The sequence below is a fragment of the Desmodus rotundus genome, chromosome 5, assembly GCF_022682495.2.
Source record: "Desmodus rotundus isolate HL8 chromosome 5, HLdesRot8A.1, whole genome shotgun sequence".
In the NCBI taxonomy this organism is placed as follows: Eukaryota; Metazoa; Chordata; class Mammalia; order Chiroptera; family Phyllostomidae; genus Desmodus; species Desmodus rotundus.
This window is the reverse complement of record NC_071391.1, coordinates 82,407,314-82,418,642: the sequence shown is the minus strand read 5'-3', so window position 1 is coordinate 82,418,642 and position 11,329 is coordinate 82,407,314. Positions and strand designations below refer to the sequence as shown.

The window sequence follows — 11,329 nt, the reverse complement described above, 5'->3', positions numbered from 1 at the left end:
ATAGATAAAATCACATAATATCTGAGATCTGCTCCAAAATTAATTTTAAAAAACAGAAAAATTAGGGGTAGTAAAATTGGTCATAAATTCTTAAAGGTGGATAATCATTATAATATTCTACTTTTTATGTTTTAAATTCTTCATAATAATAAAAAATTATTTTTCTTTTTCTAGTCCTTAAGAGGAATGTTCATTAAGATCACATTAAAGTTACACTATATGACCATGTCTACCAGACTCATATCCAGAGAGGATCTAGCCAAATGTGACCTACTGAATTTTGCTCCTGATGGAAAACAGGGAAGAGCAGGCTTGTTGTAGGTTTGAGAGAAATAATTTTTTTGTTGCCCTTCTACAGCACCCCAAAGGTATAACTAATAGGTGTAATCAACTTAAATTTGACATTCAAATCTTGGCTAAAAGAGGGTAGACAACATTTTCTGTGTTTTATTTATTTAGAGAGTGAAACTATGCCATAGTCTGCAAAATTCTTAGGTGTGCTTAGAATATGCTCCCTCCTGTATTCTACTGTGGAAAAATGAAGGTTCTTATTTTTTCTTAGAATCCTAGACCCTGAAATGGGCAGTTATTATGACTACACACACATGCAGAGTGATGTCCAATTTGAGGTTTTGAATAGCTACTCATATAAGTTGACTTCTCTGTGCATTTGTATCGAGGAGGATCCAGCTCAGGTTGGTGTCCTGGGAACCAGTGAGGCTCTCGCTTAAATCCTAAGGGAAGAGAAAAGAGAAGGAAAGACAAGTGAAATCAGTCAATACCAAGGAGTCTTAGTAACCAATTTCACTCTTACTTCTAAGGAAATATAGAGTAAGTCCTGTAAAAATTCAGAAAAGAGAGACATCATTCACTCATTCATTCACTTATTCACTTATTCAGTTTACTTTTATTTGAGTTCCTTCTACTTTCCAGGCCCTGAATTAGGCCCTGAGACTACAAGAATTAAAAAGAACAGTCCACCTACTATGGGTTGAAAGTGGCATTTTTTTATTGTAGCTGGCATCGTATGTTGTTTCAAAGTAGTGTCCAAACTGGAAAGAAAAAGTAATAGATTAAAAATATAGGAGTCTATAACCAATACTGGGAAATAAAGGACACAGTGACATGAATTCTAACAGTCTCTGTCATATTTTAGATTAACTAGAGGTCTTTATGTCATTATTCTATATCCTACCAACTTTCATAACCTTTATATGTTTGTTTGCTTAGGAGAGCTACAAGGGCAAGGACCAGGGAAGAGCTAGGCTGAGTCAGAAGACATATATTTTTGTAGATGAATGAAGTTCATACAGAAGCAAGAGAAAGAGTATTACCCATCTTTTTATTACCTTACAACAGTACAATATTCAACTTGATAGTAAAGTGGAATAAGTATTCCAGCTAAGGAACTGCTGCCCTCCCCAAACCACTTAATTGAACAGAAGCATGAGAGATTTCAGCATTAGAAGTTATCAAATAACTGCCTCTCAAATGGTCACTGGTATTTGTGTTGCTAACAGAAGGAAACGGAGAACGTTAAGATTACCTGGGAAGGCAAAGGTTTGGGCTGTATGATATTCCTTAGGTCATATCTTTCCTGGTTCCAGTTGCCCATCAGGGTACGGTTTGAATAGGCATTCTCATTAGTGGTGCATCTCCATCCATACTGGAAAAACTTGGACATATCATTCCAATCTGTCCACACTTCAGCATGGCCATCTGCATTAATGAGGCTGCCATAGTGTGGGTTTGTAAGGAAACAGGTGAGGAACTGTCTCTGGGAAAAGGTGAGAACAGATGAGCTTATCAGAGAGCAGAAAAGGAATCCCTTTTTTTACTATTGGCCAAGCACAATACAAGCACACCTTACTAAAAATCTAGACTTTCCTCACAAATTAATTATTGTCATTCTGTTTCTTTTTCTCCAGGTCCACAACTCCTTTGAGCTATCCTCTCAATTCAGCAGTAATGAATGACTACAGAGATCAAATGCTCCCCCTCGAAAAGACAGAAAAACTTTAGTACCCTCAATACTATTTACTAGCTAAATGTTCAGGTCATTTTGAGATATGAGAATTTAATAACTAAGAGTATTGCTACAAAGAGAATAGGGACAAGTGAGAAGTGGAAAACTCTATAACAATAAATTATAGTTTCCTTCCTTCTAGGCCCAGTTCAAATAGCACTTATTCCATATGCCTTTCCTTGTTTGTCTCACACGGTGCTTCATGTTCGTATATTTCTATATTTATAATTTCCACCACATGTCAAGAGTTCTTGAAGTACGTGTGGAATCCCTTAAACTGTAGAATCCCGAGGACAAGATCTATGTCTTACTCATTCCAACACCCTCTCCTTCTGCCTGCCCTCTCGGCCAACAGTTCTTTGAACATACCAGATGACCAATGTCTGAATTTCAGTTTTGTAGGAAACCAAAAGCCTACCCATTTTTATTATTGACAAGAAAGAGGGAGAGAGAAAATCTGGCCATGGTCAGGTGGCTCAGTTGGTTGGAGCATTATCCCGAATGCCAGAAAGGTTGTGAGTTTGATCCCCGGTTGGGGAACATACCAGGAGGCAACCAATCGATGTTTCTCTCTCACATCAATGTTTCTCTCTCTCTCTCCTCCCACAACCCCCTCCCTAAAATCAATAAAAAATATCCTTGGGTAAAGATTAAAATAATAATAATTTTAAAAAGAGTCAGGTTCCTTGGCTTCGGAGCAGGACAATACCTTCCCCAAAGACGAGTAATCTGATGCTGCGTAACTCATGTTGTTTGTAGATTCTATAGGAAAACGACTGAAAGCCTTCCACTTCCAGTCCATGTTCTTTAAAAGAAGAGACATCGCCAAATCTGGCCCTCTCGGTTCTCCGAGCAAAGAAAGAAATGTACATCACCAAATCACCATGACCAGGTGGCCATGATTTGGGAGTCACCACTCACCCACCTTTCCACAGGTAGGGACAAAACTAATACTATAGGTTTAAAGGTAACTGTCCTCACACCATCTGCCTTTGTGAAGATAGATGCATGCACTGATGTCAACAAACAGCATGATGACTGAAGAGTAGCTGGTCCCCAAGTCCAGCAGGCTTAGTATTCAGACTGCAGACCAAGGCGATACTGTCCTGGGGCTGTAGGATGGATACTACCATCCACTCTGTTGTCTACTCCTGGAACCTGGGGCTTATCTTTGACACTGATTTCTCTTTCAACCCTTTACACCCATCTAATCACTAGGTCTTGTTGAGTTTTGAATCAGCACACTACTCTCCATTCCACTGCCAAGTTCCAATTCAGACCACTATCAGCCCTGGATGCTATTGCTGCTGTAGCCTCCTATTGGATCTCCCTGCCATTGGCCTAATTCTTCTTGAGTCCTTCTCCACAAAAAAGCAGGACTTTCAAAAATGAAAATCTAAGTGTGTCCTTTTTCTACAGATATAAAATGTTTCAGTATCTGGCCACTGTTTCACAATAAGGTTCAGGCTGTTACAATGGCTTATAATGCTCTAGATGACCCAACCCTTGCTTCATTTTTCAGTCTCACCTGTTACCCACTCTCCCTCCAAATACATTTCAGCCAAACTCAACAGTTCTTTTTCTCCATCATGCTTTTGCATATGTTGTTCCTTTTGCCTCTTTACTCCTCCTGACCCTTTGGTAAAGTGTACTTTTCCCCCTTAGCTTTCAACTCAAGTTTCAACTCCAGGAAATTTTCCACTTCTCCCCCCCAAAATGGTAAGATTTCCCTTCTGTGTGCCTGTAATGCAGAAGGTCGATCCAGGGGCACCTGCTCATTCAGATAAGCTGGAAAAAAACCACAAGGACGACTGGATGGAGCAGACATAGACTTTATTACGCATCGGTGGCGGCAGATCTGTGAAGCAGGACCACACCTCTTTGAGTCCCAGACTTGTTTTAAGGTGTCCCAGACAAAGGGGGCACGTGTCTTGCACCTGACTCTAAACTGCATTACCTCAGTGTGTACGTGCCAAGAGAAGAGGTCAAAAAGCAGTCACGCAGGACAAGAGGCCACTCCCAAAAGGAGATAAGGAGGGAATTACAATCCATTTCTACAGCAATGAACATTCCTTCTGGCCAGGGGCCCTCAGGCCAGCCTTCCCTTATGGGGGATTGGTGGAGCCAGGTCCAGCACGACCCCACAGTTCTCCCACAGCACCCTGAATTACTCCACTCATAGCATGGCATCTCATTACACCAGAATTGCCTTTTCTGCTGTGCATCCTTCGCCGGACTACACGCTCAGTGAAACCATAGGCTCCATCTTGCTCATTTAAATATCTATCTAACCATCCTCACAGTGGCACATAACAGGTACTCCATAGTTTTATTTTTTTTCCCTTCTTTCTTTTAGTATCTTTCGGGGACTGCAATATTTTAGGCACTATTTCTTGAATAAATAAAAGGCAGGAGATAGAACGACCTGGAGAAATTCCGAGCAGCAGAGACAATGGGCAACAGCCATTTCGGATGAGATGATTTATAAAATCATCTATGACAGAAAGGTACAAAACACAGACTAATTCCTCCTTGGCCTGAGCCCGGACCCGCTTCCTTCACTCAGAACTCCTCTCACCCTCGGCCAGCCCCTCCGCGTTACTGACTACTTGTGCCCTCAAGCAGGTGTGATGAAGTCGCTCAAGGCCACCCTCGGGCTAAGAGGCATTTATTTTGACACTTCCGAAGGGGTGTTGGCGGGGTGACGTACGGCGCAGTCGGTGTCTTGCGTGTTACTCATTGCTATTTTCCTCTCCCGCTGTTGCTGCACTAGTTGTTAACGCCTCCTAGAGCTGTGTTACGTCACCAACCAGCGACGGGTTAGGCGGGAGACCCGCGAAGGAAGTGACGTCACAAAGTAGCGCTTCCGGGAATGCGAGCGGGGAGCAGGTTGGGGCTATGGCCCCTCGGCGCCGCCTATTGGTTGGGGAGGGGAATTTCTCCTTCGCCGCCGCTGTAAGCGAGACCCTGGATCCCAGCACGAGTCTAACCGCTACCTGCCTCCAGCTCCCGGCCGAGTTAACCCGGGATCCGGTGGCCTGGGAGAATCTGCAGTGTCTGCGTCAGCGAGGTAGCTAGGCCGACCCACCCGCGAAGCCCCGCCCAGAGGCTGGCGCGGCCCCAAGTGGGAAGGGTGGGAACTTGCGGATTCAAGTAACGTGAGGATTAATTTTGAACATCCCACGAACCTTTACAGAAAGCCCGCTCAGTGCCTAGACCAGGGTTGTTTCGCAAGGTCCAGGTTAGGGAACGGTTTTCTCTGGTTCCCTGTTAAGACATCTGTCTATATTTCAGGTACCAAGATACGTTTTGGTGTGGACTGTACCCAGCTGGCAGATGCCTTTGAACTGCACGACAGGGAGTTCGATCAAATTTGTTTTAACTTTCCGCACTGTGGACGCAAAGCTGGAGTAGCTAGGAACAGGGAACTGCTTGCCAAGTTTTTCCAGAGGTGAGGAAAGAAGAGCACTCACAACTAAAATGTTTATGATTTACATTACATAATGCACTTAAACATTTTAGTTTGGGAAACTACGCATACGTGTGTTAAATTACTATGATAAGTTTAGCGGGAATATAAAGCTCCAAAAGAACACACAGTCATTTTGGAAAGACATAAGCATAACCCTAAATACTAAATAAAAGTACCAATAACATGCTTTTTGGCATGTAAAGGGATGATCACCTGTTTTTAATAATGCATAATAATGGTAGCCAGTGTAGTCTAATGGTGAAGAGCATGGATTTAGGAGCCAAACTCCCTGGATTCAAATCCACATCTACTACTTAATAGTTGCATGATTTTAGGTAAGCTTACTTAATCCTTTTCTGCTTCCTCATCTATAACTGAAGGTATTTATATTAACTACCTCATAAAATTATCTTGAATTTACCACACTGCTTTACACCGGCAATTTTCAACCAGTGTGCCAGAAGAATTTTTAAAACATGCAATACTTCATTATTTAGTCAAGGGCACTGACCTCTTGTCCTTTAGATTGTCGAATAAAAAAACGACATCAGCCAACACAACAGTAGCCATCAATCAGGTGTGAATTAATCAAAATTATACCTATTTTTGTCAGATCAGAAAAAAAAAATTGGTGTCCCACAGAATTTTAGTAATTAGTTTATATGTGTGCCACAAGATGAAAAAGGTTGAAAATCTCTGCTCTACACTATTATACCAAAACATGTAATACAGTCAGAGGTCTCTTTAGGTCACAGTTAACAAACTTTTCAGAGAGGCAGTATTTTAAATTAGCATTTGAAGTATAGAATTTTCACAGGCAGGAGGGGAGTAAAAAGAACAGCTTTCTCCACAGGGAAGAATAGCCTGATCAGTGGATCCTGTATAGGAATTTTGCAGACATTGACCTTTGTATGACATGTTGGTGAACGTTGTGAATACCAAGCTGGATAATGCCATGGTCAGCTGGTAGTGTCATTTATGAGCTGAACATTGAATTTACATTCTTACTTAATTCTAGCTACTCTCTTTGCATGTTTGAAGTCTAGTAGACCTTGGCCAATGGGTATGATTGGGTGTCAATTATTTCATAGCCAAACCATGTATATACATCTAATTCCTGTGGTAATTTCTAGTTGTTTCTGATAAATGGCCAGTGTCCTCTGCCCCCCCCCCCCAATTAGCTGTGCAGATGTTCTCGCAGAGGAAGGAGAAGTACATGTGGCATTGTGTAGAGGACAAGGTGGGACTCCTGCGGATAATCCCACAAGAGAATGGCACAACAGTTGGCAAGTGGTGGCCATGGCAGCTCTAGGAGGATTCATTTTAAGTGATGTGCGTTCCTTTAGCTGTGAGGCTGTGCCAGAGTACAAGTGCACTGGATATAGGTAAGTAATAACAGAGGTCTAAGCCTTTTCATCTCTCACTAATGATAAAAAAATCTCATATGCAAACTTTTTCCTTGCCAGTTTCCTGATCAGTCTCAGAGACTTCCTTCCTTTAATAATGACAGACTTCATATTTGGTGTCTGTTTTGCCAGGAGTCAAAATAAACCCTTTCATGTAGAAGGTGCTTTGAACCATATCTTCACCCGGAGCTTACCCTTTCAAGGTTTGCAACCAAGAATCTTCAGGATCAAACTGGGTGACCAGTGGTTTTCCTTTCCAGAACCAGAAGCACTTGTAGGAAAGTTGAACAGGTAACGCTATTTTACTAGAAATCACTTCTATCTCTAGCTGTATCCTGATTGACTTGATGCCAACCATATATTAAATGGATGTTACGTGTACTGTTAATGATGTTGGTACTCTGAATACTTGTCAGTCTGGCCTGTATAAGCCTCTTTAGAATTAAAAATCTTCTGGTATGTAGTAGGGATGGCGGTTGTCAGAGTTCTGAAACACATGATATCTCTATTTTTGGTGGACAATTTCTTTGTTTCCTTTCAGGATCAACTTAAGGATAATTCTTTTCTATTCAATTATCTGTACTTTTAATTCTAACTACATTGTAATTATTGAAATTTAGAAGGTTGTTTTGTTTTTGTGTTTAAACAGGGGTTTCCTGGAAGCATCTTCCTGTCATCCTGTCAAAACCATCAATGAGAAACTGATTGCTGAATTGGGCAAAGCTTTCCCTCTAAAGAGGCTGAAGTGTTCCTTCCCTTTGCTGCCACAGGGAGAAACCAATGTTCTTACTTCCTGGAACTGTGACATTCTATCAACCACCTTTTGGATTAATCTCCTTGAAGAGAAAGCAAATTCTGAGTCCCTGACAGGTGGGACACCACAAGACATGGAGGACTTTCTAGTGTCATTTTCAGAACTTAGCCTTCCCAAGAGCCCTGGAAGAGATGGTAAGGAAGAGGTTCATGAAGGAATCTATGACCAAGCCAAGATCTGGCTTAGACCTTCTCTCCTAGTCCATGTTCAGGCTGTCATCCAAGCACCAGACTTCCTCCCAGGTTCTTTACACATCCTCAGTGGACCTGTCTTTCGGAAGTGCCACATCTCACCTTTCACAATGCCAGCATTTCACGAGACTTTATTTATCCTTGGGTTTAATCAAAATCTGAAGGATGGCTGTCTTCAGTCACTGCTAGACCACCTGAAGGGCATTCTAGATAGCCTTCTGACTCGGACATTGCCGGAGAGCTCTAAATGGAGCAGTTCAGTAGAATTCATCTTGCAACCAAATGGGAAAGATTATATGATTGATGTGAAGTCTGATAATTTTGGCCTAGATCCTGCCAAGGATCTGATTATTGGGTCTGTTACCACATCTGTTCCAAGCATTACACACAAGGACCAGTGTTTTGTGTTTGTGTCAATAAACTTGGACCTATTAGCCATGCTTGTCTGGGGTATCTCCGACTGGAGGATGTTGTGGACCTTTGATAAACGTTTCCTGAAGAGTTTTGTCCCTGGAAAAATAGAACGCTTTAAAAGTTATTCTCTCTATCCTCCAAGCTATGTGCACGATATTAGTTTTTGGTTAGATGAGAATAAGGGATTTGATGAACTAGAGTTTCACACTGTGGCCCGAGCAGTGTCCCAGGACACTGTCATATCCATACAATTCCTTAGTCGTTTTCAGCATCCTGAGACTGAACGGGTCAGTCTCTGCTATAGACTGACCTACAAGACCTGTGACAAGGCCCTTACCCGACAGCAGGTAGCATCAATGCAGTCCCAGTTTAGGAAAGAGATTCAACAGCGACTACATGTGACACCTCGGTAGTTTAGTAAATACATTTCTGCAATGTGATCCTCATGGGTGTGGGATAAAAAAAAAATTTGTAACTGGGAGTCCGTTCTGGACTCCTTTTTTTTTTTTTTAATTTTAATTTTTTTTTTATTTTTTTATTATTTTTTTAAATATATTTATTGATTATGCTATTACAGTTGTCCCATTTCCCCCCCCACTCCACTCCATCCTGCCCACCCCCCTCCCTCCCACATTCCCCCCCCCCATAGTTCATGTCCATGGGTCATACTTATAAGTTCTTTGGCTTCTACATTTCCTACACTATTTTTACCCTCCCCCTGTCTATTTTCCACCTATCATCTATGCTACTTATTCTCTGTACCTTTACCCCCCTCTCCCCCTCCCACTCCCCTTATTGACAACCCTCATGTTCTAGTTGTTTGCCTAGTTTGCTCTCGTTTTTGTTTTATGTGTGGCCGTTAATAACTGTGAGTTTGCTGTCATTTTTACTGTTCCTATTTTTGATCTTCTTTTTCTTAGATAACTCCCTTTAACATTTCATATAATAAGGGCTTGGTGATGATGAGCTTCTTTAACTTGACCTTATCTGAGAAGCACTTTATCTTCCCTTCCATTCTACATGATAGCTCTGCTGGATACAGTAATCTTGGATGTAGGTCCCTGCATTTAATCTTGGGTAATGTAATTATGATGTGCCTTGTTGTGTTCCTCCTTGGGTCCAGCTTCTTTGGGACTCTCTGAGCTTCCTGGACTTCCCAGAAGTCTATTTCCTTTGCCAGATGAGGGAAGTTCTCCATTATTTGTTCAAATAAGTTTTCAATTTTTTGTTCTTCCTCTTCTCCTTCTGGCACCCCTATAATTTGGATGTTGGAACGTTTCAAGGTGTCCTGGAGGTTCCTAAGCCTCTCCTCATTTTTCCAAGTTCTTGTTTCTTCATTCTTTTCTGGTTGGATGTTTGTTTCTTCCTTCTGGTCCATACCATTGATTTGAGTCCCAGTTTCCTTCTCATCACTATTGGTTCCCTGTACATTTTCCTTTGTTTCTCTTAGCATAGGCTTCATTTTTTCATCTGTTTTTCGAACAGATTCAACCAAGTCTGTGAGCATATTGATAACCAGTGCTTTGAACTGTGCATCTGATAGGTTGGCTATCTCTTCGTCGCTTAGTTGTATTTTTTCAGGAGCTTTGAAGTGTTCTGTCATTTGGGCCATTTTTTTTGTTTGTTTGTCTTGGCGCGTCTGTTACTTTAAGGGGCAGAGCCTTAGGTGTTCACCTGGGCGGGGTAATGCTGGTCGCTGCGCTGTGACGCTGTACGTGGGGGAGGGGCCGAGTGGGAGCAATGGCGCCCGCCTCACTCTCCTCCGGATTTCAATCTTCCACTCCGATCCCACAATCAAACTGGGCCACTCTGGTGCTGGTTCCTGAGTAAGTGGGCCTGTGCACACTCTAGGCCCCTGTGGGTCTCTCCAACAACCTCTCTTGTGAGGCTGGGAGTCTCCCCTGTCGCCCCAACCCCCAGGGGCGCTTTCAATCAGAGGTTTGAGGCTTTATTTCCCCGAGCTGGAGACCTGGGTTGCGCAGCGGTCTGCTTCGGGGCCCGCCGTTCGTCTGGTTTATCTGTGGGTGAATGTGGTGCAGCAGGGTGCTACCCGCCACTCTGCCTGCCCCACTCTCTGCCACTCTGAGTCCGGCCCTCTGGGTTTATCTGTGCAAATGTGGGACCACAGGGTCTGCTAGTGCTCGGACTGCCTGCGCCATTTGTCCCACACTCCGCCAGTCTCAGTCCCGCCACAGCCACGAGAGTCCTCTACACCCAGGTGCCTGTCTCCGCCCCTCCTACCAGTCTGGATGAATGATTATTTTCTGTTTCCTTGGTGTCAGTCCCCCTTGCTGTTCGATTCTCTGTCAGTTCTGGTTGTGCGAGGAGGCGCAGTGTGTCTACCTACGCCGCCATCTTGGTTCCCCCTCCTTTTTTTTTTGTAAACTCTTTTACCTTGTGACTTTTGACTTAAAGATACCTGTGACTTGATCACTTAAACTTACAGACTATGTGATTGGTGACGTATGGAGTTGTGCAATATTTTGATCTGAGAAATGACTAGGGAAACAAAATATCATAATGTACTATAGATACTCTATTGCTAAAGAGGCAATAGAACTTGAGTGTCTCATCAAATACATATATATTAATCTGTCCAGAAAAAGTCCAGCCATTGTTACTATAATGAGAGTGGTTTGGGTGACATTGATGTAATCTAGCAGCCAAGGAGAGTGGACCAGAATGTGCGTGTGTGAACTATGACAACTTCACTGTACTCATCAGTAGGAGTGGTAGATGCCCTTGAGTGAGCACGTGTACTGTGTGGCTGTTGGATTCCAACTGACTGAGTACAGCAACGAACCTGCATCAGATTTTGCATTAAGCTTGAATATTCCTCTGTGGAAACTATTTGGATGATTCAGAAGGCTGCAGCTATGGGCAACTGTTGATTGTCAGCTTCATCATGAAAACGCGCCTGCTCATACATCACGTCTCATGCAGAGTTTTTTGGTGAAACATCAAATCACCCAGGTGACTCAGCCCTGCCACAGCCCAGATTTCATG

The 11,329-nt window shown here is 42.7% G+C and overlaps 2 protein-coding genes across 3 annotated transcripts; one reads left to right on the top strand and one right to left on the bottom strand.

The window, feature by feature from the left end:
* Positions 1-446: 446 nt before the first annotated feature.
* Positions 447-4,879, bottom strand: CFAP68 (cilia and flagella associated protein 68). Its single transcript, XM_053924312.1, has 4 exons — positions 4,737-4,879; positions 1,547-1,777; positions 986-1,052; positions 447-734 (listed from the first exon to the last, which is right to left on the bottom strand). The coding sequence occupies exons 1-4, from the start codon at positions 4,764-4,766 to the stop codon at positions 559-561; spliced, it is 504 nt and encodes a 167-aa protein (XP_053780287.1). The 5' UTR covers positions 4,767-4,879; the 3' UTR covers positions 447-558.
* A 10-nt stretch (positions 4,880-4,889) lies between these two features.
* FDXACB1 (ferredoxin-fold anticodon binding domain containing 1) lies at positions 4,890-8,815 on the top strand. 2 transcript variants are annotated; one of them, XM_024570904.4, is made up of 5 exons: positions 4,890-5,096; positions 5,321-5,477; positions 6,680-6,883; positions 7,037-7,195; positions 7,554-8,815. In XM_024570904.4, the coding sequence occupies exons 1-5, from the start codon at positions 4,925-4,927 to the stop codon at positions 8,734-8,736; spliced, it is 1,875 nt and encodes a 624-aa protein (XP_024426672.2). In that variant the 5' UTR covers positions 4,890-4,924; the 3' UTR covers positions 8,737-8,815. The 2 variants fall into 2 exon arrangements, with proteins under 2 accessions (XP_024426672.2, XP_045060003.2); XM_045204068.2 differs by lacking the exon at positions 6,680-6,883.
* The last annotated feature ends 2,514 nt before the right edge of the window (positions 8,816-11,329 follow it).

What these genes read in the sequence shown, in the direction of transcription:
- CFAP68 (XM_053924312.1), bottom strand. Translation starts at nt 4,766, where the DNA reads ATGAGTAACACGCAAGACACCGACTGCGCC. An exon ending in CGCAAGACACCGACTGCGCC is followed by an intron (nt 1,778 to 4,736) that starts GTACGTCACCCC and finishes ACCTTTTCCCAG; the next exon opens with AGACAGTTCCTCACCTGTTT. An exon ending in CCAAACCTTTGCCTTCCCAG is followed by an intron (nt 1,053 to 1,546) that starts GTAATCTTAACG and finishes TTTTCTTTCCAG; the next exon opens with TTTGGACACTACTTTGAAAC.
- FDXACB1 (XM_024570904.4), top strand. Translation starts at nt 4,925, where the DNA reads ATGGCCCCTCGGCGCCGCCTATTGGTTGGGGAGGGGAATTTCTCCTTC. An exon ending in GCAGTGTCTGCGTCAGCGAG is followed by an intron (nt 5,097 to 5,320) that starts GTAGCTAGGCCG and finishes TCTATATTTCAG; the next exon opens with GTACCAAGATACGTTTTGGT. An exon ending in TACAAGTGCACTGGATATAG is followed by an intron (nt 6,884 to 7,036) that starts GTAAGTAATAAC and finishes CTGTTTTGCCAG; the next exon opens with GAGTCAAAATAAACCCTTTC.